This window comes from Scyliorhinus canicula, chromosome 4 (assembly GCF_902713615.1).
Source record: "Scyliorhinus canicula chromosome 4, sScyCan1.1, whole genome shotgun sequence".
In the NCBI taxonomy this organism is placed as follows: Eukaryota; Metazoa; Chordata; class Chondrichthyes; order Carcharhiniformes; family Scyliorhinidae; genus Scyliorhinus; species Scyliorhinus canicula.
In genome coordinates, this window is record NC_052149.1 from 7,304,175 (window position 1) to 7,331,703 (window position 27,529).

General features: G+C 48.9%; 1 protein-coding gene across 1 annotated transcript; it reads left to right on the forward strand.

Annotated features, from left to right (window-relative positions):
• Window positions 1–603: 603 nt before the first annotated feature.
• On the forward strand, window positions 604–20,146 carry LOC119964129 (di-N-acetylchitobiase-like). The gene is made up of 7 exons (XM_038793429.1): window positions 604–876; window positions 2,959–3,097; window positions 5,724–5,932; window positions 7,554–7,725; window positions 7,802–7,899; window positions 10,752–10,913; window positions 19,828–20,146. Exons 1-7 carry the CDS (start codon window positions 727–729, stop codon window positions 20,038–20,040), a joined length of 1,143 nt encoding a protein of 380 aa, XP_038649357.1. The 5' UTR covers window positions 604–726; the 3' UTR covers window positions 20,041–20,146.
• The last annotated feature ends 7,383 nt before the right edge of the window (window positions 20,147–27,529 follow it).

Consider the following 27,529-nt stretch of genomic DNA (forward strand, 5'->3'; position numbering starts at 1 on the left):
CATTTTACTGGGGACAGTTAAGAATCAACCACATCGCTGTGTGGGCCTGGAGTCACATGTTCGTCAGACGGGGTAGGAATGGCAGATTAGTGAACCAGATGGGTTTTTAATGACAATTGGCAATGGTTTCAATAATCATCATCAGACTTTTAATTCCAGATTTGTGTTGAATTCAAATGTCATCATCTGCCACAGTGGGATTGGAAACCGGGACCCCAGAGCATTATCCTGGATCTATGGATTAATAGTCCAGTGACAATACAATTAAGCCACCGCCTGCCCAAGGTAGGGAGGAAAGGCAACAGAGAGGATCCCTGGTTAAAATTGTTCAGGGATGGAAGAAGTGGGACGGAGAATAGGAAATCAGAAATTCTGGGATGAATATTGGAAAAGACTGGGAGGAAGGGGGAGGGTAAAGAGATGCGAGGACGAGTATTAATAAAGGCTTGGGACAAGGAGAGAGACATTCGACAATGAAATTCGGGAAAGAGAGAAAATACTGCAGAGGTTAACGGATAATGTTACCCAAGGGGAGTGACGGGGAGAAGAGAACTTCCCTACAAAGTTACATTTAACAGCATGAAGCTTGCGTCAACATGTCCCTGTTATCACACAAAGCAAGATAGAGATAGAGAGACCCAGGAGGTGGCATCATCATTCACATGAGGCTCAGTATAAAGAAAGGATCTCGCTGTGACTGATAGATCTTCATCTCCGGCGGAGAGGATGCGCTGGAGTTTGGCATTGGCGCAGTTTGTGGCGGTGCTGGTGATGTGGATCGGCGGAGCCTTCGGAGTTTTCCCCATTAATGGTTGTCCGTGTTCAAAAAAGAGCCTGTGCCAGCCGTTACCCATAGACCATCAGTTCCCAATGGAGGTGGGTGTGTCAGACCATTAAATTCCCTCGGGCAAAGAGTTCATTGATTTGAAGTTGTTATTTTGAAGTGTATTGAGCAGCAACACTTGGAATGGAGCATTGGGCTGTGAACTGGTGTCTTTCCCCATGTGGGTCAGCTCCTCCCACCCACACTGTTGTGGAAGTTCGGACAGATTGCCCTCTTTAGGATGTTCTTTCTCCCCCCCACCCCCCCCCCCCCCCCCCCCCCCCCCCCCCCTCTCGGGACTGGCCTGGGTTCGGTTGGGGGAGAGCGTTAACCGGTCACCCTCCAGCCTGGGCTCCCGGGGAGATCCAGGCTGGAGAGGGGTCCTGAGCACAACCCCAGGATCAGGACCAGGCTGAGGGTGTGGGTCAGGGTGGGGGGACAGGTGAAGCTAGTGGACAGACACAAGAAGCAGCTCAGACTCGTTCAAATACAAAGAGAATCGTGTGATATATAATATATGTTAAAGTGTTAATCTTGGTGTAGTTACAGCCTGTGTAAAATAGGGCATCTGTAATGTTGAACAATGCACAGATATTTGAACAAGTGCAGCACCGGTAAAATGTTTATTTTAACATGTTTCTCTGATGTGTAGAATCGTAAATGATGGGTGATCTCACTCTGACAGACTGACACCAGGTTAAAGTTTACAGTTTTCACAGAATGTTCATTCCCCACAGCACCAGTTAAAAATCCTGGAATCACATGGAATTAAATTGTGATTTGACCTCAGTCATTGTAAAACTGGGATCCTGCTCATGATTAAATGGAATACAACTTGGGGTGTCACAGTGGTTAGCACTGCTGTCTCAGGGCGCCAAGGACCCGGGTTTGATCCAGGCCCATCTTTGATCCTGGTCCCGTGTCACTGTCCATGTGGAGTTTGCGCATTCTCCCTGGGTCTGCGTGGGTCTCACCCCCACAACACAAAGATATGCAGTGTGGGTCGATTGGCCAAAACTAAATTGCCCCTTAATTGGAAAAAAATACCATTGGTTACTCCAAATTTATTTTAAAAACTGAATACAATTTAGCGAATCTTTCAACAAGCATTGATATCAAATTACTATGTAGCTGTTGTGTATTTGATGAGGTCAGTATTTCCCTCATAGTAATGTTATTCAGTGAGCAGTGTGTCAGCAACAGGACTTGCAGACTGGATGTGTTCATCAACCCTTCCTGATCTTCATTCTGATGAGTGATGATGCGCTAATGCGTTCCGACGCCATGCGGTACGCAACATGTTGATGCCATTTCGGAGGTTACGGAGACTCGAAAAAGGGCGTCAAACCGGCGCTGTCCCCTGATTTGAGCGTCAGAAGGTATTCTCCACCCAATCGCCGAGTACGATATCGGCGTTGGGCAACAGAGAATCCCACCCATAATCTTTATTGTCACAAGTAGGCTTACATTAAGACCACAATGAAATTACTGTGAAAATCCCCTAGTCGCCACACTCCGGCGCCTGTTCAGATGCACAAAGGGATAATTCAGAATGTCCAATTCACTTAACAAACATGTCTTTCAGGATGTTTGGGAGGTAACTGGAGTACCCGGAGGAAACCCACACAGACACGGGGGGGGGAATATGCAGACTCCGCACAGACAGTGGAAACTGTGAATTGAACTCGGGACCCTTTTGCTGTGAAGCAACAGTACTAACCAGTGTGCTACTGTGCCACCCACAATAATAATCTTTATTAGTGTCACAAGTAGGCTTACATTAACATTACAATGAAGTTACTGTGAAAATTGCCGAGTCGCCACATTCCGGCGCCTGTTCGGGTACACAGAGGGAGAATTCAGAATGTCCAACAAAAACAGAAAATACTGGACAATCTCAGCAGGTCTGACAGCGTCTGTGGAGCGAAAAGGGAGCTAACGTTTTGAGTCTGGATGCCTCTTTGTCAAAGCTCCGAATCCCTGGCACTCTGCAGCAACAGTGCTAACCATTGTGCTATTGTGCCGCATCACACATCATTCAAGAATCCGGGACTACTTTTATAGGAAATGTTGATATTTTGATGTCAGTTTTATGTCAGTAATTACTGCAGCTGACAGCTTTATTTTTGCACCAGGTGTTTATCTTTGATCATGAAGGAATGGATTGGAAACATTATGATTGGACTAAGGTCACAACGATTGTGGTCGATTTGGTGCCTCCCTTTCCCTTATTGTGTTACGCTCATGGTCAGGGCGTTCGAGTTGTCATAAAAGGTAACCCATGTTATTACAGATCAGTCAAATACCTTTCAACCCTAATACAAGATATAATATTGAGAAACCCATAAAGGAACATGCAGTTTACAGACTTGACCCTCGAAAGGAGCTTCGCCACTTGCAGTGACTGGGTTGGCTCAACAACCTGTTTGCTGTATTTTTTATGTCATTCTCTGAAATTTCTATTGTCGACATTATCGTGCTCAGATTCCTCTGCGACTCTGATACAACCTTTTCCAACTACTCTACAACCCACCCATGATGCATTTATAAACACGCCTCTGGGTCTTCAAACCCTCCTGTCTGTCCAAACCTTTCACACTTTGATGTGAATCTTTTCCATTTACAACTTCATCTGACGCTGCTTTGAAGGGTCTTGGGGCATATTGCTATTTTATATCAATATAAATATTTCTGTTTGTGTTGTCCACACTTATAATGGGAACTTTCTGTAAACTAGCTGCACAGTCATGAGAACTTCCCCATTGTGGTGTTCTTTGTGTTGCGAAATTCACTGCACAGTCATAAGGACCTACCCATCATTGGGTCCACTGCAGCAACTCCAGTTTGCATCTTCCAGTTTAAATTAGGATTCAACCGTGAAATAATATTAGTACAAAGTATCACTTTAAAAAAAATGTCAGTGGGCATCATTTCAGAAAGAGGACTTGTTCCTCGGCGATCACTCGCTGACGAGTTTGATTATCCACCTAAGAAGCTCCGTGTCATTGGCCATGGGTTCTGTGGATCCTTGTTGGCTGTTGAGCCCAATCCTAGAACCGTTTCTTTGACCGCACACTTGGCAGGTGTTTCCGGGAGGTGGGATCAGTCCTTGGAGTCTAGATCGCTGGTATTCCTTTCTAGAGGAGGTGCCATGCAAACAATTGGAGATAATACCATCACACTCCTGACTTCCGCCTTGTGTAGACAAGCTTGAGGAATCAGGATATGAGTTACTTGCTGTGGAACTCCCAGCCACTGACTTGTTCATATCCAGTTGACAAGCTGGTCAGTGGTAACCCCCAGAAGGTTGATAATGGGCAATTCAGTGATATTAATGCAATTGACTTTCAGAAAGAGATTGTTAGATTCCCTCTGGGTGTGTGGTGATTGCCTGGCAGTTGTGTGAATGCTGTCTGGGTCTTGCTCCATTTGTGCATGGACTGCTTCAGTACCTGGGCGAATGGTGCAGAACGTTGTGCAATCATCCAGGAAGTCTGGACTTAAGAGGATCTTATTGATGAAGTAGTTGAAGACATTTGTACCTCAGGTACAACCCTAAGGGACTCCTGTAGTGCTGTCCTTGAACTGAGATCATTAACATCCAGAACCATCATCCATTGTGTTCGGAATTTTAAATTCATTTACGGGATGTGGGCGTCGCTGGTGAGGCCAGCATTTATTGCGCATCCCTAGTTGCCCTTCAGAAGGTGGTGGTGAGTTGCCTTCTTGAAACGCTGTTGTCCTTCAGGTGTAGACACATCCACTGTGCTGTTAGGGAGGGAATTCCAAGATTTTGGCCCAGCCACAGCCAAGAAACGGTCAATATATTTCCAAGTCAGGATGGTGAGTGACTTGGAGGGGAACCTCCAGGCAGTGCGTTCCCAGATATCTGATGCTCTTCTAGATGGTAGTGGTCGTGGGTTTGGAAGGTGTTGTCTCAGGAACCGCAGTGAGCTACTGCTGTGCATCTTGTAGATGGTGCACACAGCTGCTAGTATTGATCTGTGGTGGAGAGTTTGAATGTTTGTGGAAGGTGGAGCAACCAAGCGGGGCTGCTTTGTCCTGGATGGTGTCGAGCTTCTTGAGTGTTGTTGGAGCTGCACTCATCCAGGCAAGTGGAGAGTATTCCATCACATTCCTGAATTGTGCTTCTCAATGGCGGAGCAGGCTTGAAAGGCCAAATGGCCTCCTCCTGCTCCTATTTTCTATGTTTCGATGTAAGAGGAACAGAGAGTTCTCATTATAACCTGAGCAACATTCATTCCACTTTTCTAACTCTGACCTGCTGGGGTTTCATCTCTTTCACTCTCAACGGCAGATCCTTCCTTAACATCCTGAACTCGAGAATCTACCACCTTTCTTACCTCTTACGTTTTTCAGCGGTCTCAAAACCTACTTCATTCATTGTGCCTCTGGTCACTTCCCTCATGTCAGAATGAAATAAAAGACCACCTGGGCAAAGTTTGACGAGGAATACTCATGGTCTCCTGGGCAACATTCATCCTGCGACCTTTCACTGAGCAATGGTCATATATTAACTTTCTGTTTGTGGGACCACCTGGGCAAAGTTTGACGAGGAATACTCATGGTCTCCTGGGCAACATTCATCCTGCGACCTTTCACTGAGCAATGGTCATATATTAACTTTCTGTTTGTGGGACCGTGCTGGGAACAAATTAGACGTCAGATCAGCTCATAACATGACAGTGATAACAATTGAAAAATAATTCATTGGGATAGGAAGCAGGGAAAAACATCCTGAGAATATGACAGGCGGCATGTAAATGCAGATTCCAGATATGTGTTCCCTGCCTCATTGCTCCGTGTCCAGTGATTCGGGATACTGAGTTGTGCAAATATTGTTGGAGAATCTAACGTCTTAATTTTCAACATTTACTAGAAAACATACAGAAATCTGAATTGACAGACAGCAGTCAGAGAAAGGCCTGGATCAGAGCGCAGGTGCACACAGCGGGAACTAATTTTCTGGATGGAATCAATTTGGATTTCATGGACCTATTTAAAAGTGTACACCAAAATGTTACTGAATTATTAAATCTACTCAAAGAAACTGCAGAAACCTTTCACCGCGAAATACCTGGATCCCAGGTAAAAGAACGATTTTTTTAAAATTACAAACATTCAATTTAGTTTCTACTTAATTATAAAGAAATATGGCTATTCTCTGGGTAATAAAGTGAAATGATTGCTGACTGCAGTTTTGAACATAGAACATTACAGCGCAGTACAGGCCCTTCGGCCCTCAATGTTGCGCTGACCTGTGAAACCCCTCGAAAGCCCATCTACACTATTCCCTTATCGTCCATATGTCTTTCCAAAGACCATTTTAATGCCCTTAGTGTTGGCGAGTCCACTACTGTTGCAGGCAGGGCATTCCGCGCCCTTACTACTCTCTGAGTAAAGAACCTACCTCTGACATCTGTCCTATATCTATCTCCCCTCAATTTAAAGCTATGTCCCCTCGTGCTAGCCTTCACCATCTGAGGAAAAAGGCTCTCACTGTCCACCCTATCTAATCCTCTGATCATCTTGTATGCCTCTATTAAGTCACCTCTTAACCCTCTTCTCTCTAACGAAAACAGCCTCAAGTCCCTCAGCCTTTCCTCATAAGATCTTCCCTCCATACCAGGCAACATCCTGATAAATCTCCTCTGCACCCTTTCCAATGCTTCCACATCCTTCCTGTAATGCGGCGACCAGAACTGCACGCAATACTCCAAATGCAGCCGCACCAGAGTTTTGTACAGCTGCAACATGACCTCATGGCTCCGAAACACAATCCCTCTACCAATAAAAGCTAACACACCGTACGCCTTCTTAACAACCCTCTCAACTGGGTGGCAACTTTCAGGGATCTATTTTTATGGACACCGAGATCTCTCTGCTCATCCACACCACCAAAACCTTCCCATTAGCCCAGTACTCTGTCTTCCTGTTATTCCTTCCAAAATGAATCACCTCACACTTTTCTGCATTAAACTCCATTTGCCACCTCTCAGCCCAGCGCTGCAGCTTATCTATGTCCCTCTGTAACTTGTAACATCCTTCCGCACTGTCCACAACTCCACCGACTTTAGTGTCATCTGCAAATTTACTCATAACCTTGTCTCAAGGCTGCCTGGGCCCGAGTTGACCTCAAACATTTTCGGGTGAATCAGCTTCAAGTGAATAAGCAGCAGAATTGATGATGCAGCACTTGTAGCGAAGAATTCGACACGTGGGCCAGATTCTCCATCCTCCCGCAGCCGTTTCCTGTGCAGGCACGAAGGGAGAACCTACGGAAGGTTTAAAACAGGAAAATCGGCACGAACCCATCACCTATTCCAGTAGTGGTGACAAGCGAGCACCGGCACTGAGTGAACCCCCGCGCATCACACCAACAACGGCCGAAGAATGGTCGGGTCCCAGGCCGTGCATGGGTACGGCTGACGGCATGTACCAGTCGTACCGTAAACCATGGCACCGACCGTGCATGAACCCTAAACCGACAACCCGTCAACATTTCGTCTCAGGAATGGAGAATTCCACCGACTCTGTTTTACCAAGTTTATTGTGCTCTGGTCTATACAGCCATGAACACTGTACAATCTCTCCCCTGTTACTGTCACAGCTCCCACCAACTAACTGCTTGGAAAACACATTTAACTACTACTACTTCCAAAATAAGGTGTGAGATAAAATTAACTTCCTGCTCCTCTTTCTTCCTCAGGTCTCTTTAGATGTTCCGTGGTCTCCTCATTGTATTGATGGCAATTGCTTTCAATATATGGAAATTTCAAATCTTTGTGACTTTTTCTTTGTGATTTCCTTCGATATATGGACTCAAAAATGGGATGATTGCTTTGCAAAACCACAATCTCCCTATCACAAAGCGTACACAGGTATGTGTGAGAAGACTTCCTGGATAAAAGTCTACCTGCTCAAGATCAATATTAATCAATATTGTTGTCCATTTAGGCCTCTCTGGATATATCGATATGGGTGTTGATTCCAAAAAGCTCATATTGGGGGTTTCGTGGTACGGCAGTGAATATCATTGCAAACGCTTCATTGAGGTAAGGAAAAATGTGCAGTTTGAATTACACCAGAAATGGACTTGAAATTAATTCATCTAAAACCCATCCCTCTGATGCATTAATTGCCGAATCAAATGGTATTGTGATATGGACCAATAATTTTGTATTTGCTGGCGAGCTAGTATGGTAGCACAGTGGTTCGCACTGTTGCTTCAGAGCACCAGGGACCTGGGTTTGATTCCCGGCTTGGGTCACTGTTCGTGCGGAGGCTGCAAGTTCTCCTCGTGCCTGTGTGGGTTCCTCCAGTTGCTCCGGTTTCCTCCCACAAGTCCCAAAAGACGTGCTTGTTAGGTGAATTGGACATTCTGAATACTCTTCAGTGTACCCGAACAGGCGCCAAAATGTGGTGACTAGAGGCTTTTCACAGTGACTTCATTGCAGTGTTAATGTAAATGAATGAAATTAAATGAAAATCGTTTATTGTCACAATTAGGAGTCAAATGAAGTTACTGTGAAAAGCCCCTAGCTGCCACATTCTGGCGCCTGTTCGCGGAGGCTGGTACGGGAATTGAACCGTGCTGCTGGCCTGCCTTGGTTTGCTTTCAAAGCCAGCGATTTAGCCCTAAGCCTACTTGTGACACTAATAAAGATTATTATGATTATTACTATCAATAATTCTGTCTCTCAGAATTGCTTCCAATTGGTTGCCCATCGCTGAGGTTAGACTGACTGGCTTGTAGTTTCCGGGTTTATCCCTTCCTCCAATGGTACCACATTGGCGATCCTCCAGCACTCTCCCGTGGCCAGCACCCCTACTATTTCCTCCCTTTCCTCATTCAGCAACCTGGGATACATTTCATCTGGTCCTGGAGATTTGTCTACTTTTAAATTTGCCAGACCACTCTGAATCTGCTCTATGTTAATTTCTTTAATTTTTTCACAGTCCTTCTCCCTGATTTCTATCCCAGACTGGCCCTTTCATGAGTGAACAGCAGCACAAAATATGCATTTAGAACCATACCTATGTCCTCCAGCTCCACACACAAATTATCATGTGGTCCTTAAAGGGCCCTACTCTTTCACCAGTTATCATTTTACTCTTAATGTAAAACAAAGTAGGATTGTCCTTTATTTTAGCAGCCAGTATCCTTTCATGTCCCCTTTTTGCTCTCCTAATTTCCTATTTAAGTTCCCACTTGCACATTCCATACTCCTCTACGGCTTTTGCTGTTTTGAGTCCTCAATATCAGCCATGAATATCTCCGGATCCAGTGCTGTACACCCATTAATATTCAGCGTTCACCTGATTTGTTAGTCTCAACCCTTTTCTTGATTGGAAGATTTTGACTCTGTACTCTCCCTATTTCCTTCTTGAATGTGTCCCACTGTTCTGTCACAGATTTACCTACAAGTGCCTGTTCCGAGTCCACTTTGGCCAAATCAGATCTGATCTTATTAACATTGCCCTTCAACCAGTTTAGAACTTTGATTTCAGGCCTATCCTTGTCCAGTAAGAATAAATGAGCCACATGGTAGCACAGCGGTTAGTACTTTTGCTTCACAGCTCCAGGGACCTGGTTTTGACTCCCGGCTTGGGAGACTGTTTGTGCGGAGTCTGCACGTTCTCCCCGTGGTCTGCTTGGGTTTCCTCCCACTGTCCAAAGATGTGCAGGTTCAGGTGGATTGGCCATGCTAAAATTGCCCATAGTGTCCAAAAAGGTTAGGTGGGGTTACTGGGTTACGGGGATAGGGTAGAGATGTGTGCTTAAGTAGGCTGCTCTTTCCAAGAGCCAATGCAGATTCGCTGGGCTGAATGGCCTCCCCTGGACTGTAAATTCTATGATTCTTTTCCATAATGATCTTGAATCTAATGGAGTTATGATCACTGTTTGCAATATGCTCCACAATTGATCCTATACACCCACTTGTCCTCTTGTGCAGCAGACCCATGATGCCATGAAGTTGGTTGTCACTACTTGCCGCTACACAGTCATCGCAGCCAACGACATCCAACACAGTATATCTGTTATGATGGGGAATGGCCACAGGGGCTCCTGCATTACCTGGCTTCCCTTATGTTAGGATTTGGATTGTTTGTCAGTGGGCAAGAGATTGAATATTTGTGGAAGTGATAGCAATCAATGGGGCTGCTTTTTCCTGGATGGTGTTGAGCTTCTTGAGTGTTCCTTGAACTGCAAAAATCCAGGCAAGTGGAGAATATTCCATCATATTCCTGACTTGTGCCTTGTAGGTGATGTACAGGCTTCGTGGGGTCAGGAGGTGAGTTACTCGCTGCAGGATCCCCAGCCTTTGATCTACTCTGGTGGTCACGGTATTTATATGGCTGGTCCAGTTTCTGCTTAATAGTAACGCTCAGAATGTTGAATGCTGATAGTTACGCAAACAGCCAATGTAACAATAACTGTCAAATTCATAATATGGCTCATTTATTCTTACTGTAAGGTACATACGTTCGTACATAGGCACTAATTTTCTGCAAATAAAAGGAATAATAGATTCAAGCCTTGCATATTTGTTGAATTACCCCAGACCTTGGGGAGCCTACAGTACCCAGTCATTTTTTCCATGGCAATGCGTTAGCCAATAAGAGTTGACTTGCCGAGCAATCAGAACATTTTTTTCCTGTAGCAGAAATTGTTGCAATTGTTTGAAATTTGCTGTTCTTGCATTTGTCCTGTTGAATGAAAAACTTCTGCAAAATGTCTCTCCTTTCAACAATGCCACACTTCGCTTGAAACTTCCCATTGAGCATTGGATCCTCATCGCCCCTCATTCAGGGGAGATTACTCAAACCACTCCTACATTTTTTGAAGTTCACTGAGTAACTACATTCACAAGTATAATTTTCTCATCCTTTATGTATTTTACAGCCTGGTCGATGTGAAGCGACAGAGTCTCCTTTCAGAGGGGGTCCTTGCAGTTATCATGTGGTGCATCCGATTGCGTACAAAGAGGTCATGGAGCAGCTGCCCAAATCATTTACCGGTAGATACTGGGATGATAATTACAAAGCCCCATTTTATGTTTACAAGGTAAGACCATCAGGTCAAAGACACAATAAAGATCTGTGCAGTATAACATTCATTCCAGTGTTTCCTGATTCAGGATTCGCTGTGAACAGGGTTTAGCGATGTTCAGAATGTCCAGTTTGTACAATGGAAAATGTGTGTCGTTGGAGAATTGAAAAGGAAATGGGAATTGGCAAGCAGAAAAGCCGACCAAGTTCAATTTTTAAAAATTATCCGAAACCAGTTGTGGGCAAAACTGAGATGCCCTCTGTCTTCTCAGGTGAACACGTGGCAGCACGGTAGCACAAGTGGATAGCACTGTGGCTTCACAGCGCCAGGGTCCCAGGTTCGATTCCCGGCTTGGGTCACTGTGCAAAGTCTGCACGTCCTCCCCGTGTCTGCGTGGGTTTCCTCCCGCAGTCCAAAGATGTGCAGGTTAGGTGGAGTGGCCATGCTAAATTGCCCTATGTGTCCAAAAAGGTTAGGAGGAGTTATTGGGTTACGGTGGAAGTGAGGGCTTAAGTGGGTCGGTGCAGACTCAATGGGCCGAATGGTCTCCTTCTGCCTTCTATGTTCTATGTGGATATAAATTATTTTGATTAAGAGCAGAGTTGTTCTCCCTGGTGTTTTGTCCAATATTTATCTTTTGACCATCATCACTGAAATATTTTCTGATCGTTATCATTTTGCTGTTTCTGGAAGCTTGCTATGTTCAAATTAAGACCATAAGGCTTAGGAGCAGAATTAGGCCACTTGGCCCATCGAGTCTGCTCTGCCATTCAATCATGGCTGATAATTTCTCATCCCCATTCTCCTGCCTTCTCCCCATAACCCCTGATCCCTTTATTAATCATGAACCTATCTATCTCTCTCTTAAAGCTACTCAGTGAATTGGCCTCCACAGCTTTCTGCGGCAAACAGTTCCACAGATTCACCACCCTCTGGCTGAAAACATTCCTCCTCATCTCTGTTTTAAAGGATCGCCCCTTTAATCTGAGATGGTGTCCTCTGGTTCTAGTTTTTCCCACAAGTGGAAACATCCTCACCATGTCCACTCGATCCATGCCTCGCAGAATCTTGTACGTTTCAATGAGATCCCCCCCTCATCCTTCTAAACTCCAACGAGTAGAGACCCAGAGTCCTCAAACATTCCTCATACGACAAGTTCTTCATTCCAGGGATCATTGTGAACCTCCTCTGGACCCTTTCCAAGGCCAGCACATCCTTCCTTAGATATGGGGCCCAAAACTGCTCACAATACTTCAAATGGGGTCTGACCAGAGGCTTATACAGCCTCAGAACTACATCCCTGGTCTTGTATTCTAGCCCTCGTGACACAAATTCTAACATTGCATTTGCCTTCTTAACTGCCGACTGAACCTGCACATTAAACTTAAGAGAATTGTGAACAAGGACTCCCAAGTCCCTTTGTGCTTCTGTTTTCCGAAGCATTTCCCCATTTAGAAAATAACATGCCTCCATTCCTCCTTTCCAAGTGCATAACCTCACACTTTTCCACATCGTATTCCATCTGCCACTTCTTTGCCCGCTCTCCTAGCCTGTCCAAATCCTTCTGCAGCCAACCTGATTCCTCAATACTAATTGTCCCTCTACAGATCTTTGTATCATCTGCAAACTTCGCAACAGTGCCTTCAGCTCCTTCTTCCAGATCATGAATGTATATTGTAAAAAGTGTGGTCCCAGCACAGACCCCTGAGGCACACCACGAGTCACCGGCTGCCATCCTGAAAAATACCCCTTTATCCCCACTCTCTGCTTCCTCTGCCAGTCAGCCAATCCCCTATCCATTCCAGGATCTTACCCTGAACACCATGAGCTCTTAACTTATTTAACAGTCTCCTATGCGGCACCTTGTCAAAGGCCTTCTGGAAATCTAAATAAATCACGTCCACTGGTTCTCCTTTTTCTAACGTCCTTGTTACTTCCTCAAAGAACTCTAACAGATTTGTCAGACACGACCTCCCTTTGACAAAGCCGTGCTGACTCAGTCCTATTTTACCATGCACTTCCAAGTGCTTCGCAACCTCATCTTTAATAACAGACTCTAAAATCTTACCAATGACCGAAGTCAGGCTAACCGGCCTATAATTTCCCGTCTTCTGCCTCCCTCCCTTCTTAAACAGCAGTGTTACATTAGCCACCTTCCAGTCCTCTGGAAGGTGAAAGATCATCACTAAAGCCTCCACAACTTCCTCAGCTATCTCTTTTAGGACCCTGGGGTGTAATCCATCCGGTCCAGGTGACTTACCCACCTTCAGACCTTTCAGTTTCCCCAGAACCTTCTCCTTAGTAATGGTCACTGCACTCATCTTTGCCCCCTGGTTCTCCCGGAGCTCGAGCATCCCACTGGTGTCTTCCACCATGAAGACTGATGCAAAGTAACTATCCAGTTTGTCTGCCATTTCTTTGTTTCCTTTTATTACTTCTCCAGCCACATTTTCTAGTGGTCCAATGTCTATTTTTGCCTCTCTATTACCTTTGATATATTGAAAAAATCTCTTCCTATCTTCCTTTATATTACTAGCTAGCTTGCACTCGTACTTCATCTTCTCTCCCCCTTATTGCTTTTTTTAGTTGTCCCCTGCTCGCTTTTAAAGGCTTCCCAAGCCTCTGGTTTCCCACTAATCTTCGCCACTTTGTATGCTTTTTTTTGTGAGGGCCACGAGGAATCCAGCACGAGTCTTCAGGATACAAAGAAATATCATTTATTTACAATAACATATGTATACAAAGCAGCAACTTCCCTTACAGCTCACTCCTCTCTCTCTCTGCTGGTTCCAAACTGGCCAGCTCTATTTATGCAGGGAGTCTGCTAATGATTTCTCTGCCCCCCTCATTGGGGAAGCTCATTCTCCCACAGGATTATGGGATTGTCATTAGTCCCCAGCCAATGGTAAGCAGGCAGGTTATAACACCCCTCCCCCCCCAAAGTCCAAGGAATCCACCGAAGACCCTGGCGAAGAAGGGCGTTGGACTCGTTTTGCCGCAGGCCGGAACCCATTTGCATGAGGCGCTGGATTGGGCGGTGTGGAACGAGATAGAGACCGATGCTTCCGTGATGAACGGCGCAATGGTTGTCCATCCACGGCCCGTGGGCCCGAGGATTCCCCCTTTGAGGTGTCTTGTGTCTCCATCTCGGAGTCAGTGTCTGCTGCCTCCGTCATCTCGGCGTCTTTATCTCCAGGCGGTTCTGTCATGACCTGCGCAGGCTTTGAGTGAGGCACCAGAGGAAGATTGTGAGGAATACTTTCCATTGTGTCTGGTCTCTGTGGCTGTAGAAATTAGCTCCTAGGGCGGGGAATCTTTGGAAGTGATAGTCATGTTTGCGCTGGAGACGACCCTGGGCTTGCACCTGGTAAGAGATAGGGCCCGTTTGGTGAAAGATTACGTCAGGGAAACACTGGGCACCACCAGTAAAATTCCGAACGAACACTGGGTCACCGGATGTAAACTGCCGAATCAGCCAATGCCGAGAAAAACTATGTCCCTACTGTTGTTGTGTGCGGCGTACTTTTGCGCCAATGTCCGGGAAAACCATGCTAAGGTGGGTGCGAAGTCTCCGGCCCATTAGGAGTTCTGCGGGAGCTACCCCAGTCACCGCATGGGGGGGTGGTCCTATATGAAAACAAAAAACAAGCCAGTTTCGTGTCCATCGTTTGAGGCCTCTTTTGAATGAGGCCTCGTTTGAATGTCTGCACTGCGCGCTCCGCCAACCTATTTGAAGCCGGGGGGTAAGGGGCAGTGTGGATATGGCGTATGCCGTTCATCTTCATGAACCTCGCAAACGCCTCACTTGTGAACGGAGTGCCGTTGTCCGTGACCAGCACCTCGGGGAGGCCATGCGTACTGAAAGACAAACGCATCTTGTCGATTGTTGCACAGGACTTTGTGCCTCCCATCTAATGCACCTCTAGCCATTTAGGCTGAGCGTCGATTAATAGCAGGAACATGGATCCTTGAAAAGGGCCGGCGAAATCCGCTGCAAGCACGCCCAAGGCCGCCCTGGCCATTCCCAGTGATGTAGGGGCGCAGCCGGCGGAAGCTTCTGATGCTCCTGACAAATGGAGCAGTTTTGGGCCACCTTCTCAATGTCGGTGTCGAGGCCTGGCCACCAGACATAACTCCGGGCCAACATTTTCATTTTGGTCACACCTGCTAATCAATTGTGCTTTGCACGTGTGGGTTCGAATCCCATCCTCGTCGCCAGTTTTGTGAGGGCCACGAAGAATCCAGCACGAGTCTTCAAGATACAAAGAAATAACATTTATTTACAATAACATATATATACAACAGCAGCAACTTCCCTTGCAGCTCACTCCTCTCTCTCTCTGCTGGTTCCAAACTGGCCAACTCTATTTGTGCAGGGAATCTGCTAATGATTTCTCTGCCACCCTCATTGGGGAAGCTCATACTCCCACAGGATTGTGGGATTATCATTAGTCTCCAGCCAATAGTAAGCAGGCAGGTTATAACACTTTTCTTTAGCCTTTATGCTGTTCTTGACATCCCTCGTCAGCCATGGATGCCTTGTCCTGCCCTTAACATGTTTCCTCCTCCTTGGCGTGAATTTCTGTTGTGCCTCCCTTATACCCCCCAAAACTCCTGCCATTGCTGTTCCACTGTCTTCCCTGCTCGGCTCCTTCTCCAATCAACTCTGGCCAGCTCCTCCCTCATGTCTTTGTAGTTACTCTTATTTAATTGTAATACCGTTACAGCTGATTGCAGCTTCTCACTCTCAAACTGCAGGGTAAATTCTATCATATCTGCTGCGTTTCCTAAATTCCAACAGTAACTACACTTCAAAACACTTGATTGGTCATACAGCACTTTGGCATGTCCTCAGGTTGTGAAATGCGCTCTAGAATTTCAAATACTTTCTTTCAAAGCTTCACATATATACTGATTATTTAATCTTACATTTCAGAGAAAACAGGCAGTTCAATATGAAAATCTGAGGAATGCATTTGCTCTTTTAACAAGTGCTTTGTGTTCATTCATTGCTCGAATATAGATTAATTAATTGAGACTGGTGTGATAAAAGATAGTAGTAGTAAGAAGTCTTACAACACCAGGCTAAAGTCCAACAGGTTTGTTTCAAACACTAGCTTTCGGAGCACTGCTCATTCCTCAGGTGAATGGAGAGGTATGTTCCAGAAACATATATACAGACAAATTCAAAGATGCCAGACAATGCTTAGAATGCGAGCATTAGCAGGTAATTAAGTCTTTACAGATGCAGAGATAGGGGTAACCCCAGGTTAAAGAGATGTGAATTGTCTCAAACCAGGACAGTTGGTAGGATTTTGCAAGCCCAGGCCAGATGGTGGGGGATGAATGTAATGCGACATGAATCCCAGGTCCAGGTTGAGGCCGTACTCGTGTGTGCGGAACTTGGCTAAAAGTTTCTGCTCGGCGATTCTGCGTTGTCGCGCGTCCTGAAGGCTGCTTTGGATGATGAAGGCCACATCATGATAAAAGATAGACTGTGGGCGGGATTCACCGTAGCCCGACGCCAAAATCGTGTTCGGCAATAAGACGGAAAATGGGCTCTGATGCCGAAATCGGATCCAGCGCCAGTTTGACACCAGTCCACCATGCTCTGCAACCTCCAAAATGCGATATTGTGCCACGTAGAGTTTTAACACCATTGGTGCATGACGCACCAATGGTGTTAAAACTCTACGTGGCACAATATCGCATTTTGGAGGTTGCAGAGCAGGCTTACCCGCAATGCTGTGCCCTTGATGGGCTGGTTCCCGACGGGGTGGGACACGTGTGGTTCCAGCTTTCATGAACCCGGCGTGCTGGCTGCGGACTGTGTCCAGCGCGGCCGCACTCGGCCTGGGGTCCATGCCGCTGGCGTGGGGGGGCGTCTGCTTGGGCTGGGGGGGACTGGGGGACTGAGGAGACCAAACAGTCTACTGCACCATCCGCACAGCCAAACCATTGTCACCAGAAAAGTGTGTCGACGTGTGAACGTATAATGTTGAAATTTAAATTAAACATGAACTGGGCTGACTGCTTGCGGGACGTGGCTCGAATCGAAGATGGAAATGCTCCTTCGGGGCGTCCTCCCAGGAAATCCTAAATTTGAATCCCAAATCCATGCAGGGAATCTGGCTTGTTTTAAAAAGAGAGAGACTGTCCACCAGGACAAAACTTTGGAAACCTAAAAAGGAGAAATCTCCAAATACAGGTGTTGGGGGTGATGTATTCCTGGACTAATAATGCAGAGAATGAGAGTTCGAAACCCACCTCAGATTATGGGGGCGATTTTGAACCTGCTCACTCTCCGTGTCAGGGCTTAAATTCGAGAGAGAATTGAAAAACGTGATTCTCTCCGGCGTGATTGGGATTTAATAACCCCCCCACCCCCCCCACCAACCCTCACTGGTGGAGTAGATTCGGAGCCTGGGTACCTAATTTTAATACATTAGCATGTCATTAGCGAGCACTCACTCCAGGATTGCCCCCCACTCGTGGAATATTTAGCGAGACGGGCATTACGCCGGCTCGTTCACGCCATGCCAGCCAGCAAGGTGGCAGTGATGAGAGTGGCACTCCATTTCTTGGACGCTGAGCTCGAGATCCTGCTGGATGCTGGGGAGGAGAGGCAGGCAACCCTGTACCCTGCCCGGGAACAAGGCTGCCAGCCGCCGCCATTCGCCGTGCCTGGGCGCAGGTGGCAGAGGCTGTAAGCGGCATGAGCCAAACAGGCTGGACCGGCCAGCGGTGCTGTAAGAAATGGCACGACCCACTCAGGGCGGCCAGGGTGAGGAGGCAGCATGTGCCCTTGGCACTAAGCCCTATCCCACACACCTACTCCCCCCACCTGCAGGGTGTCCCGAACTCTCCCTCACCACCTTCACCACCCTCACCCCCTCACCCCTTCACCACCCACTCACCACCCTCACACCATCCTCACCACACTCACACCACCCTCACCCTCTCGCCACCCTCACACCATCCTCACCACACCCACACCACCCTCACACCACCCCCACCACCCTCACCACCCCCTCACCGCCATCACCCCCTCACTACCCTCAACACCCTCTCACCACCTGCACCACCCTCCCACCACCCTCACCCACTCACCACCCTCACACCACTCTCAACACCCTCACCACCCTCTCACCACCCTCACCACCCTCACCCCCTCACTACCCTCACCACCCTCTCACCACAATGATAGTCTGTGTCTTGACACTTCCCCAGTCCTGTGTGGGGTCACCCCAGCCTGATGCCCATCCCCCTGCCACCCACCCCCCTTCCCCCGACCCTGGCAGTGCCCCCCACCCCCAGCCAGCCCGGACTGTGTCAAGACCGGCAGCCCACAGTCGCGCTTCTCCGTATCCTACCTCCTCGCTCTCCGTATCCTACCTCCTCGCTCTCCGTATCCTACCTCCTCGCTCTCCGTATCCTACCTCCTCGCTCTCCGTATCCTACCTCCTCGCTCTCCGTATCCTACCTCCTCGCTCTCCGTATCCTACCTCCTCGCTCTCCGTATCCTACCTCCTCGCTCTCCGTATCCTACCTCCTCGCTCTCCGTATCCTACCTCCTCGCTCTCCGTATCCTACCTCCTCGCTCTCCCTCATCACCAATGGCACCAGTTTCCCAATTTTTAAAAGCATACGGGAACCTCGCCATCGGGAATTCCCCCCATGGCGGCTGTGAGTTCCAGAGATCCCACAGAATACCCGGTCAGGCCCGCTAACGATATGTCAACGGTATTGACTGTACCGGCAAAGTAGAACGCATTGACGACGCTGTCGAGGCACCGGAGAATTGCGATTTGGCTCATTTTAAAAAGAGACAGTCCACCATGCCAAAACTTTGGAAACCTAAAAAGGAGAAATCTCCAAACGACAGGCATTGGGATTGATGTATTCGGTGGACTGATAATGCAGAGAATAAGAGTTTGAATCCCACCTCCGAGTATGGGGGCGATTTTGAACCTGCACACTCTCCATGTCAGGGCTTAAATTCGAGAGAGAATTGAAAAACATGGGGCGGAATTCTCCGACCCCCTGGGAATCGGCGGGGGCGGGAATCACGCCGCGCCGGTCGGTGGGCCCCCCGCGGCGATTCTCCAGTCCGCGATGGGCCGAAGTCCTGCCGCTGTCAGGCCTCTCCCGCCGACGTGGTTTAAACCACCTCTGGTGCCGGCGGGAGCAGGCGGCGCAAGCGGGCTCCGGGGTCCTGGGGGGGGGGGCGCGAGGCGATCTGACCCCGGGGGGTGCCCCCACGGTGACCTGGCCCGCGATCGGGGCCCACCGATCGGCGGGCGGGCCTGTGCCATGGGGGCACACTTTTTCTTCCGCCATGGCGGAGGCGGAAGAGATCCCCTCCACCGCGCATGCGCCGGGGTGACCCGACGTAACGGAGCGGGAGCCACTCCGGCGCGGGCCTAGCCCCTAAAGGTGCGGAGAATTCCGCACCTCTAGGGAGGCCCAACGCCGGAGTGGTTCTCGCCACTCCGTTACGCCGGGAACCCCCCGCCCCGCCAGGTAGGGGAGAATCCCGGCCGTGATTGGGATGACCCCACCAACCCTCACTGGTAGAGTAGCTTCGGAGCCTGGGTGCCTAATTTTAATACATTAGCATGGCATTAGCATGTCATTAGCATGTCATTAGCATGTCATTAGCATGTCATTAGCGAGCACTCACTCCAGAATTGTCCCCCACCCATGGAATATTTAGCGGGTATGGGCATGATTCTGATCGTAAAATCGATTCTCTGCCCATTCGCATTTCCTGAGTCCAACATCAGTCGATGGAGAATCCGTCCATATATCTTTAGATCACACGCTCATTTAATGTATTTCAAATTGTGCTGTGGAAGATAGTCTGGAACTGGCATTGATGCAAACCTAGTTCCTCTTTGTTTAACTCCCATTTGCTTTTATGTGGCAGGAGAATGCCACCTACCACGAGGTCTGGTATGAAGACCCAGAGAGCCTTTCACTCAAATCATCCATCATGAGGAAATTGAAACTTGGTGGTATAGGTGTTTGGTTTGGAAATAACCTAAATTACAGCGTTAACCCAATGGCGGCAATGCAAACTGAAGACATGTGGAATTCGCTGTGCCCTCGCAGAAGGAAGTGGAGAACTTGGGCCAATTAACCGCCACAGAATGTGATGACCTAGCTTCGCAAATAAACCGAGCAAAAAGTGAATTATCTCCTAACTTTAGAACTGAAACTAATGTAGATCTTGACAACAGATTAAATATTTTATTCAACCAAAATATTTTACCAAATCTATTTAATGGAAAGAAAATGTGATTTGCATGACAAGATCTTGTTAGTTTAGACATTTTTGTAAGTTGTTTGTAAAAAGTGCCAAGTCCGTGTCAACTGTCTTATTGATTAATAAGATAAAGATAAAGAATAAATAACTCACCCATGGTGGCATTGATTGCCGTTGATTCGGGAGATTTCGCGCCCTTTTTGTTCACCAGGCGCGCAGGCGCGCTCCGGCCGACCGCGGTGCGCAGGTGCGCTCCGGCCGACCGCGGTGCGCAGGTGCGCTCCGGCCGACCGCGGTGCGCAGGCGCGCTCCGGCCAACCGCGGTGCGCAGGCGCGCTCCGGCCGCCCGCGGTGCGCAGGCGCGCTCCGGCCGACCGCGGTGCGCAGGTGCGCTCCGGCCGACCGCGGTGCGCAGGTGCGCTCCGGCCGACCGCGGTGCGCAGGCGCGCTCCGGCCGCCCGCGGTGCGCAGGCGCGCTCTGGCCGACCGCGGTGCGTGCTCCGTTCTCTTCACGCTGCTGCCCCCATCCAATCGATGCCCGGGGCCAGCGCACCGTCGGCCCCCCCTCTGCACGCCACTGCAAGAGTTCTACCATTTATTGTGTAATTCCTACATGCATTGGATCTTCCAAAGTGCATTACCTCACACTTGTCCGGATTAAACTCCATCTGCCACTTCTCCGCCCAAGACTCCAGCCAGTCTATATCCTGCTGTATCCTCTGACAATCCTCTTCACTATCCACAACTCCACCAATTTTTGTGTCGTCTGCGGACTTACTTCAGACCAGCTACATTTTATTCCAAATCATTTGTATACACCACAAACAACAAAGGTCCCAGAACTGATCCCTGTGGAACGCCGCTAGTCACAGCCTTGCTTTCCACCTCTTTCCCGCACTGGCTGAGGCCTTTGTTCATGTTTATGCTGTCTGTTTTATACACAGCTACATTCTGGATTAGGATTTTATTTGGCCGTTTGTGACCATTATTAATGTTTAGTTCCTTCCCGTGACATGGCTGAATGAGCCAGCGAATCATATTGCCCATTTCCTGCTTGTTCTCGAATCACAATATACATGCAAACAATGCAACCGGCTGACATTTTAATCCCTATGAAATATTTCTGATTGTCTATTTCCGATGGGCGCTTTTTTTTTTCCATGATGTCTGAATTTACAAAAAAAAAAGCTGCTTTCAAAGTCATTCATTTAGCTGCGATTGTGTGACTATCAAAAAAATTGTTTTATTTGTTCAAGGGTCATGGGTGTCACAGGCTGTGCCAACATTTATTGCCCATCCCTAATTACCCTTGAGTTAGCCACATTGCTGTGTGTCTGGCGTTACATGTAGGCAAGGCCAGGTAAGGACGGCAGATTTCCTTCCCGAAAGGTCATTAGTGAACCAGGGGCGGGGTTCTGCAGGAATCGGCGGGGTGGGCAACTCCGCAACTTCAGGGGCTAGGCCGGCGCTGGAGTGGTTTGCGACGCGCAGGCTGGTGCGGAAGGGGCTTGGCGCCACGCCAACTGACGCCGAAGGGCCTCCGCCAGCCAGCACGAGTTGGCACATGCACGGGAGCGCCAGCATGTGCTGGCGTCACCTCAGCGCATGCGCAGGGGGGGTTCATCTCCGCATCGGCCACCGCGGAGGTCCACAGCAACCGACGTGGAGGAATAGGGTGCCTCCGCGGCACAGGCCCCCCTGCGGATCAGTGGGCCCCGAGCGCGGGCCAGGCCACTGTGGGGGCACCTCCTGGGGCCAGATCCCCCTGTAGTGATCCTCGCCTGAGTGTGTACAGAAGGGGCTGATGGGAAATGAAAGCACCACCAGGGGGCAGCGCGGGGACATATAAGAGTGACGCCGAAAGCCCGCCCTCGCTCACTTTGGCTGGAGGAGCAAGGGAGCAGGACAGGTCGGACGGTGAGCTCAGGGCTGCAAGTGGTTAGGCCTAGTTGCAGAACATAGAAAAGCAGTATCTTTACAAGTGCCATTCTGTAAGTAAAAGCTAACAAAGTAGCACAATAAACCATCCTTCAACGTCTGAACGACTTCTAGCATTCTTTTAAGAAACATAACACCCCCCCCGCGCCCGCCCGAGGACCTCGGAGACCGCCTGCGCAGCCAGATCCCGCTGGTAATTACCTGTTGTCATTTACGCCGGCGGGACCGGCCTATATCAGGCGGCCACTCGGCCCCGGCGGGGGGGGGGGGGGGGGGGGTCGGAGAATCCCGCCCCAGATGTTTTTTTACGACAATTGACAATGGTCGTAATTCGATTTTATTGAATTCAGATTTCACCCCCAGCAGTAGCGTGATTCGAACCAGGGGACCAGAGAACTACTCTGGATCTTTGGTTAACTAGTCCCAGCGAAAATACCACTCCGCCACCCCCTCCCCTAATTTTGCATCAGGTTAAAAAATACTCTCCCAATCCAACTGTGTCAAATATGGTGGTTCGTAGTTATTCACCTTTCCTCCTCTTTCCCCGACTGGCTGAAGCCTTTGTTCAGCAAATTGGCACAAGTTGAGCCCAGCAGGGAACCTGAGTTGTGCTGCACCCCGATCAATGACACATCACTGAACACCGTCCCCCTGACAACGTTCAGCGGAGGATTCAGAGAGCTCCATTTGGCTACTAGGGATGCTGTTGCCTGTCTTGGCAATCACTGCACACATGGAAACAAAATGGCCAACATACAAAGCTGATCATTTCTGTTGACTGAGTGGGGGTGGGTACATCTCCCCTTTTCTCTGTGCCTGTAATCGTACCCAGCAACATTTGTAAATGGACTTTCAATCTGATCCTGTTTTTTTTTCTGCATCAACGTGGTTTCAGTCACTTTGTGTGGAGAATCCTGGTCTAACCGGCTCCTAGGTAAGAAAACAACTGCGGCAGGAAAATTGCAAGAATAAAGTTAAATCGCGACTGAGCTACAGAAATGAGAAATAAAATGACGTCGACGAGAAAAGCCATTGGCCGCGATTCTCCCGATTGGCGATAGTCCCACCAGCAGAAAAACCAGAGCGATTCTCACTGGCGCTAGGAACAACCCCGACCATTCTCTGGGAAAAGATTTTAATCTCTGGCGGTTTTCCAGTGCCATTCAATGGTTGTGTTCTCTTATCAAACTATAAATAATTTACATCCTGAGACACCATTTTTGCAACAACACCTTAAAATGTGAGTATATCTAAAGCTGAATTCTGCACATCCCTGAATGATGTTGCCTTGGTACTAGTGTCTTCAGCACACTGGACTCAACTATCCGTTTTAAATCCTCATTCACACTTCCTCCCCTCTTTTTTTTCAAATTTAGAGTACCCAATTTATTTATTTTTTCCAATTAAGGGGCAATTTAGCGTGGCCTTCTACCTACCCTGCACATCATTGCGTTGCACGCAAACACAGGAAAATGTGCAAACTCCACACGGACAGTGACCCAGAGCCGGGATCGAACCTGGGACCTCGGCGGCGTGAGGCAGCAGTGCTAACCACTGCGCCACTCTGCTTTTCTTTCGGCCCTCTTTTAAGAATCTTCTTAAAAGCCAGCTTCTTAACCAAACTCTCTTGACACCATCCTAAGCACAAGAGACTCCCTCCACCGTTGATGCACAGTGGCAGCCGTGTGCACCATCTACAAGGAATCACAAAAGCTCCTCAGGCAGCACCTTCCAAAACCCCAACTGCAGCCACCTGGACGGACAAGGACAGAAGGCACATGGGAGCAGAACCACCTGCAAGTCCCCCTCCAAGCCACTCACCATCCTAACTTGGAGCTATATCGCCGTTCCTTCACTTGTCCCTGGGTCAAAATCATGGAACTCCCTCCCTTGCAGCACTGTGGGTACACCTACACCATAAAGACTGTGCAGTAATCCACGGGAGGCAGGAGTTCCATCACCACACCAATATTTATTTACAATAACGATATTACAGGAGCAGCTACAAACAGTGCTGCTAGCAGTCCAGTCAACTTAAGACTGGCTCACAAAGCCTACATAGGTGATTATATGGACCCCCTCAATGAGCTATCATTGAGGGACCTCATACTCCAATTGGCCAACCAATAAAGCCAATTGGAGTTCATTACAGACTGCAACAGGTCAAAATGGCAGCTCACCACCACCTCTTCAAGGATAATTAGGGATGAGGAATAAATGCTGGCCTAGCCAGCACCACCCACTTCCCAAGAATGAATTTTGAAAATGCATTTGAACTGTCCTCACATCAAGAGTGGGAATATTGGATTATGCTGGATGGCTCCACGTTTGCTGCTGTGGACATGATGGGCTGTTAATGATTCCTTTGATTCTATGACTTCAAATATTACAAACCTATCCAGAGAACGTGAGGGAGATGAACGTTTGTAGAGCAGGTTAAGAGGAGTTTTGGTGAAGATTTCCAAAATATTGTTTGAGCCAAATCAATGAGGTGAAAGTGTTTCTTAAGCCCCTGTTTAACCATCCGCACGGTCCTCTCAGCTGGACCATCCGACGCCGGGTGTTAAGGGCCGGTGCGGACATGGCGAATCCCATTGCGTCTAGTAAGAGCTGCAAACTCTTGTCCATAAATGAGGCTCCATTATTGGTGACAAGCACCTCAGTGATTCCATGGGCCAAAAAAAGAAGTCCGCAGGCGCTCCACGGTCACCCGGGATGTGATAGACGTCATGTTGTGGACCTCCAGCCACTTTGAGTGGACGCCCACCGCAATCGGAAACATCAACCCCCAAAAAAGCACCGACCGGCGACGTCCGCATGGATGTGAGGCCAAGGGAGCCCTGGCCACTCTTAGGGATCATGGGGCGCTGCGCGGGGAGCTTTTGACAGCTGTCTTCCTGACAGAGGGGGCAGCGCTGAGCCAACGCCTCGATATCCGTGTCCAACCCAGGCCACCAAACGTAGTTTCTGGCCAACATCCTCATCTTGGGCACTCCAGGGTGCCCGCATGAACGTCCTTCAAAAGCAAAGGCTGCCTCGCCTGGAAGCAGTAGCCCATTGCCCACCGTACAACCCCGGATGCTGCACCTTAGTCAGCACAGGGTCGGTCTGCATCCAATCACAGACACAGGAGACAGGAATAGGCAACGGGTCCATGAAGTTAAGGACCGCGATGATTTTGTCCACCGTGGGTGGGTCAGCTGCCAGGACCAGCAGGGAACACGACTCAATGTGTATCACAATGTGTGTCCCTGGGCGGTACTCAAAAGAATTCTCATATGTGGTTGACAACAAAACCCAGCGCTGGATCCATGTGGATGCTATCGGCGGGATTGCTTTGTCCTCACAAAAGAGGTGGAGCAGCAGCTTCTGGTTAGTTATGATGACTGAATGGCGACCATATACTGGTACTGGTGGAAACGCCTTGACATGAAAAACGATAGCCAGGCCCTCTTCTATTGCCTCAGTGTCGAAGAGGCAAATACGATTCTTCAGTTATGGGACCCCGGGGGGGAGGGAGGGTTCTATTAAGGAGGGCTCTAGGGGGCCTCCTGATTAAGGGAGTCCCTAGGGGGAGCCTCCCTATTGAGGGGGCCTCTTGGGGGCTCTCCTGTTTTTGGGGTCTCGGTGGGGGTGGGTCTGGTAGAGGAGGGGTGGGCAGGTTGTGCATTGTGGGGGTAAGGGTGGCCCTCGGATGGATTGGGGGCAGCTTTCTCAAAGAGTTGACACCTTGGCCCACCGCGCGGTCCGCCCCTTCAATCACACATTTGGTGAAACCTGTAGTAATCCTGGACACGCACATTCTGGCCCAGCGCCCACCGTGACAGAACCTATTCTCTGCCTAATCGCGTTTCCCAATTTCAGCGTCAGACAACGGAGAATCCCGTCATAGTTTCCCAACGGCAGAATGAACTTTTCCAATTGAGCTATCTGGACTTTAAAGCAGAATTAAAGGTGAATCGAACTTCCTGACAAACTATGGCGACAAACCATTTTGCAATGCATTAGCAGATTGGACATGCTCATTAAATGGTCACAACGATGGAAGTAAGACCCCTGCCTGGTGTGCAAGTGACTTGCACCTGTTGTGCTTGATGTCTTCCTGGACTTCGAAGTGGCTGGATGCTGCTTTGGACTCCTGGGAACCACTCCCAAATTCAGAGCGCATGCTGGTCGGATAAACTGCACGAAGGAGGGACCAGTGGGCAAGGATGGAGCGGAGCCTGGACACGGGTAGCAGGAAAAGGTTGGGATGCGGTCCAGTGAAGCGGGTCAGACTGTCCAGGGCAGGGATGGAGGGTCGGCGGCAATGTGAGGGGGCAGGGATCTGGGGTGGAGGGAAGGGTCATTAAGTTTGGGTTTCGGCATCCTAAAGCGGGATAAGGACCCCTTGCAGTGTGGATCATACAGGCCTATCTCGCTCCTCAATGTTGACGCTAAGTTGCTGGCGAAGATCCTGGCCACCAGGATAGAGGACTGTGTGCCAGGGGTGATACACGAGGATCAGACAGGATTTGTCAAGGGACGGCAGCTCAACACGAATGTGCGGAGACTGCTAAATGTTATTATGATGCCGGCAGTGGAGGGGGAGGCGGAGATAGTGGTGGCGCTGGATGCGGAGAAAGCGTTTGATAGAGTTGAGTGGGGGTACCTGTGGGAGGTGCTGGAGCGGTTTGGATTCGGGGAGGGATTCATCAAATGGGTGAGGCTGCTCTACGCGGCTCCGATGGCAAGTGTAGTTACCAATGGAAGGAGATCGGAGTACTTTAGGCTCTACCGTGGGACCAGGCAGGGGTGCCCCCTGTCCCCCTTGCTCTTTGCACTGGCGATTGAACCTTTGGCTATGGCGTTGAGGGAGTCAGGGAGATGGAGGGGTCTGGTGCGGGGTGGGGAGGAACATCGTGTATCACTGTATGCGGACGGCCTGCTGTTGTATGTGGCGGATCCAGAAGGGGGAATGCCGGGGGTGATGGAGCTGTTAGCGGAATTTGGGGGCTTCTCGGGCTATAAGTTAAATTTAGGCAAGAGTGAGGTATTTGTAGTACACCCGGGTGATCAGGAGGAGGGAATTGGGAGACTCCCATTTAAGAGGGCAGTGAAGAGTTTCAGATACCTGGGGGTGCAGGTGGCCAGGAGTTGGGGGACTCTCCATAAGCTTAATTTTACCAGGCTGGTGGAGCAGATGGAGGAGGAATTTAAAAGGTGGGACATGGTGCCGCCATCGTTGGCGGATAGAGTGCAGTCCGTCAAAATGACGGTTCTCCCGAGGTTCTTGTTCCTTTTTCAGTGTTTGCCCATCTTTATCCCTAGGGCCTTTTTTAGAACGGTGACAAGCAGCATCATGAGCTTTGTTTGGGCGCATGGGACCCCGAGGGTGAAGAGGATCTTCTTGGAGCGGGGTAGAGATGGGGGGGGCTGGCGTTAC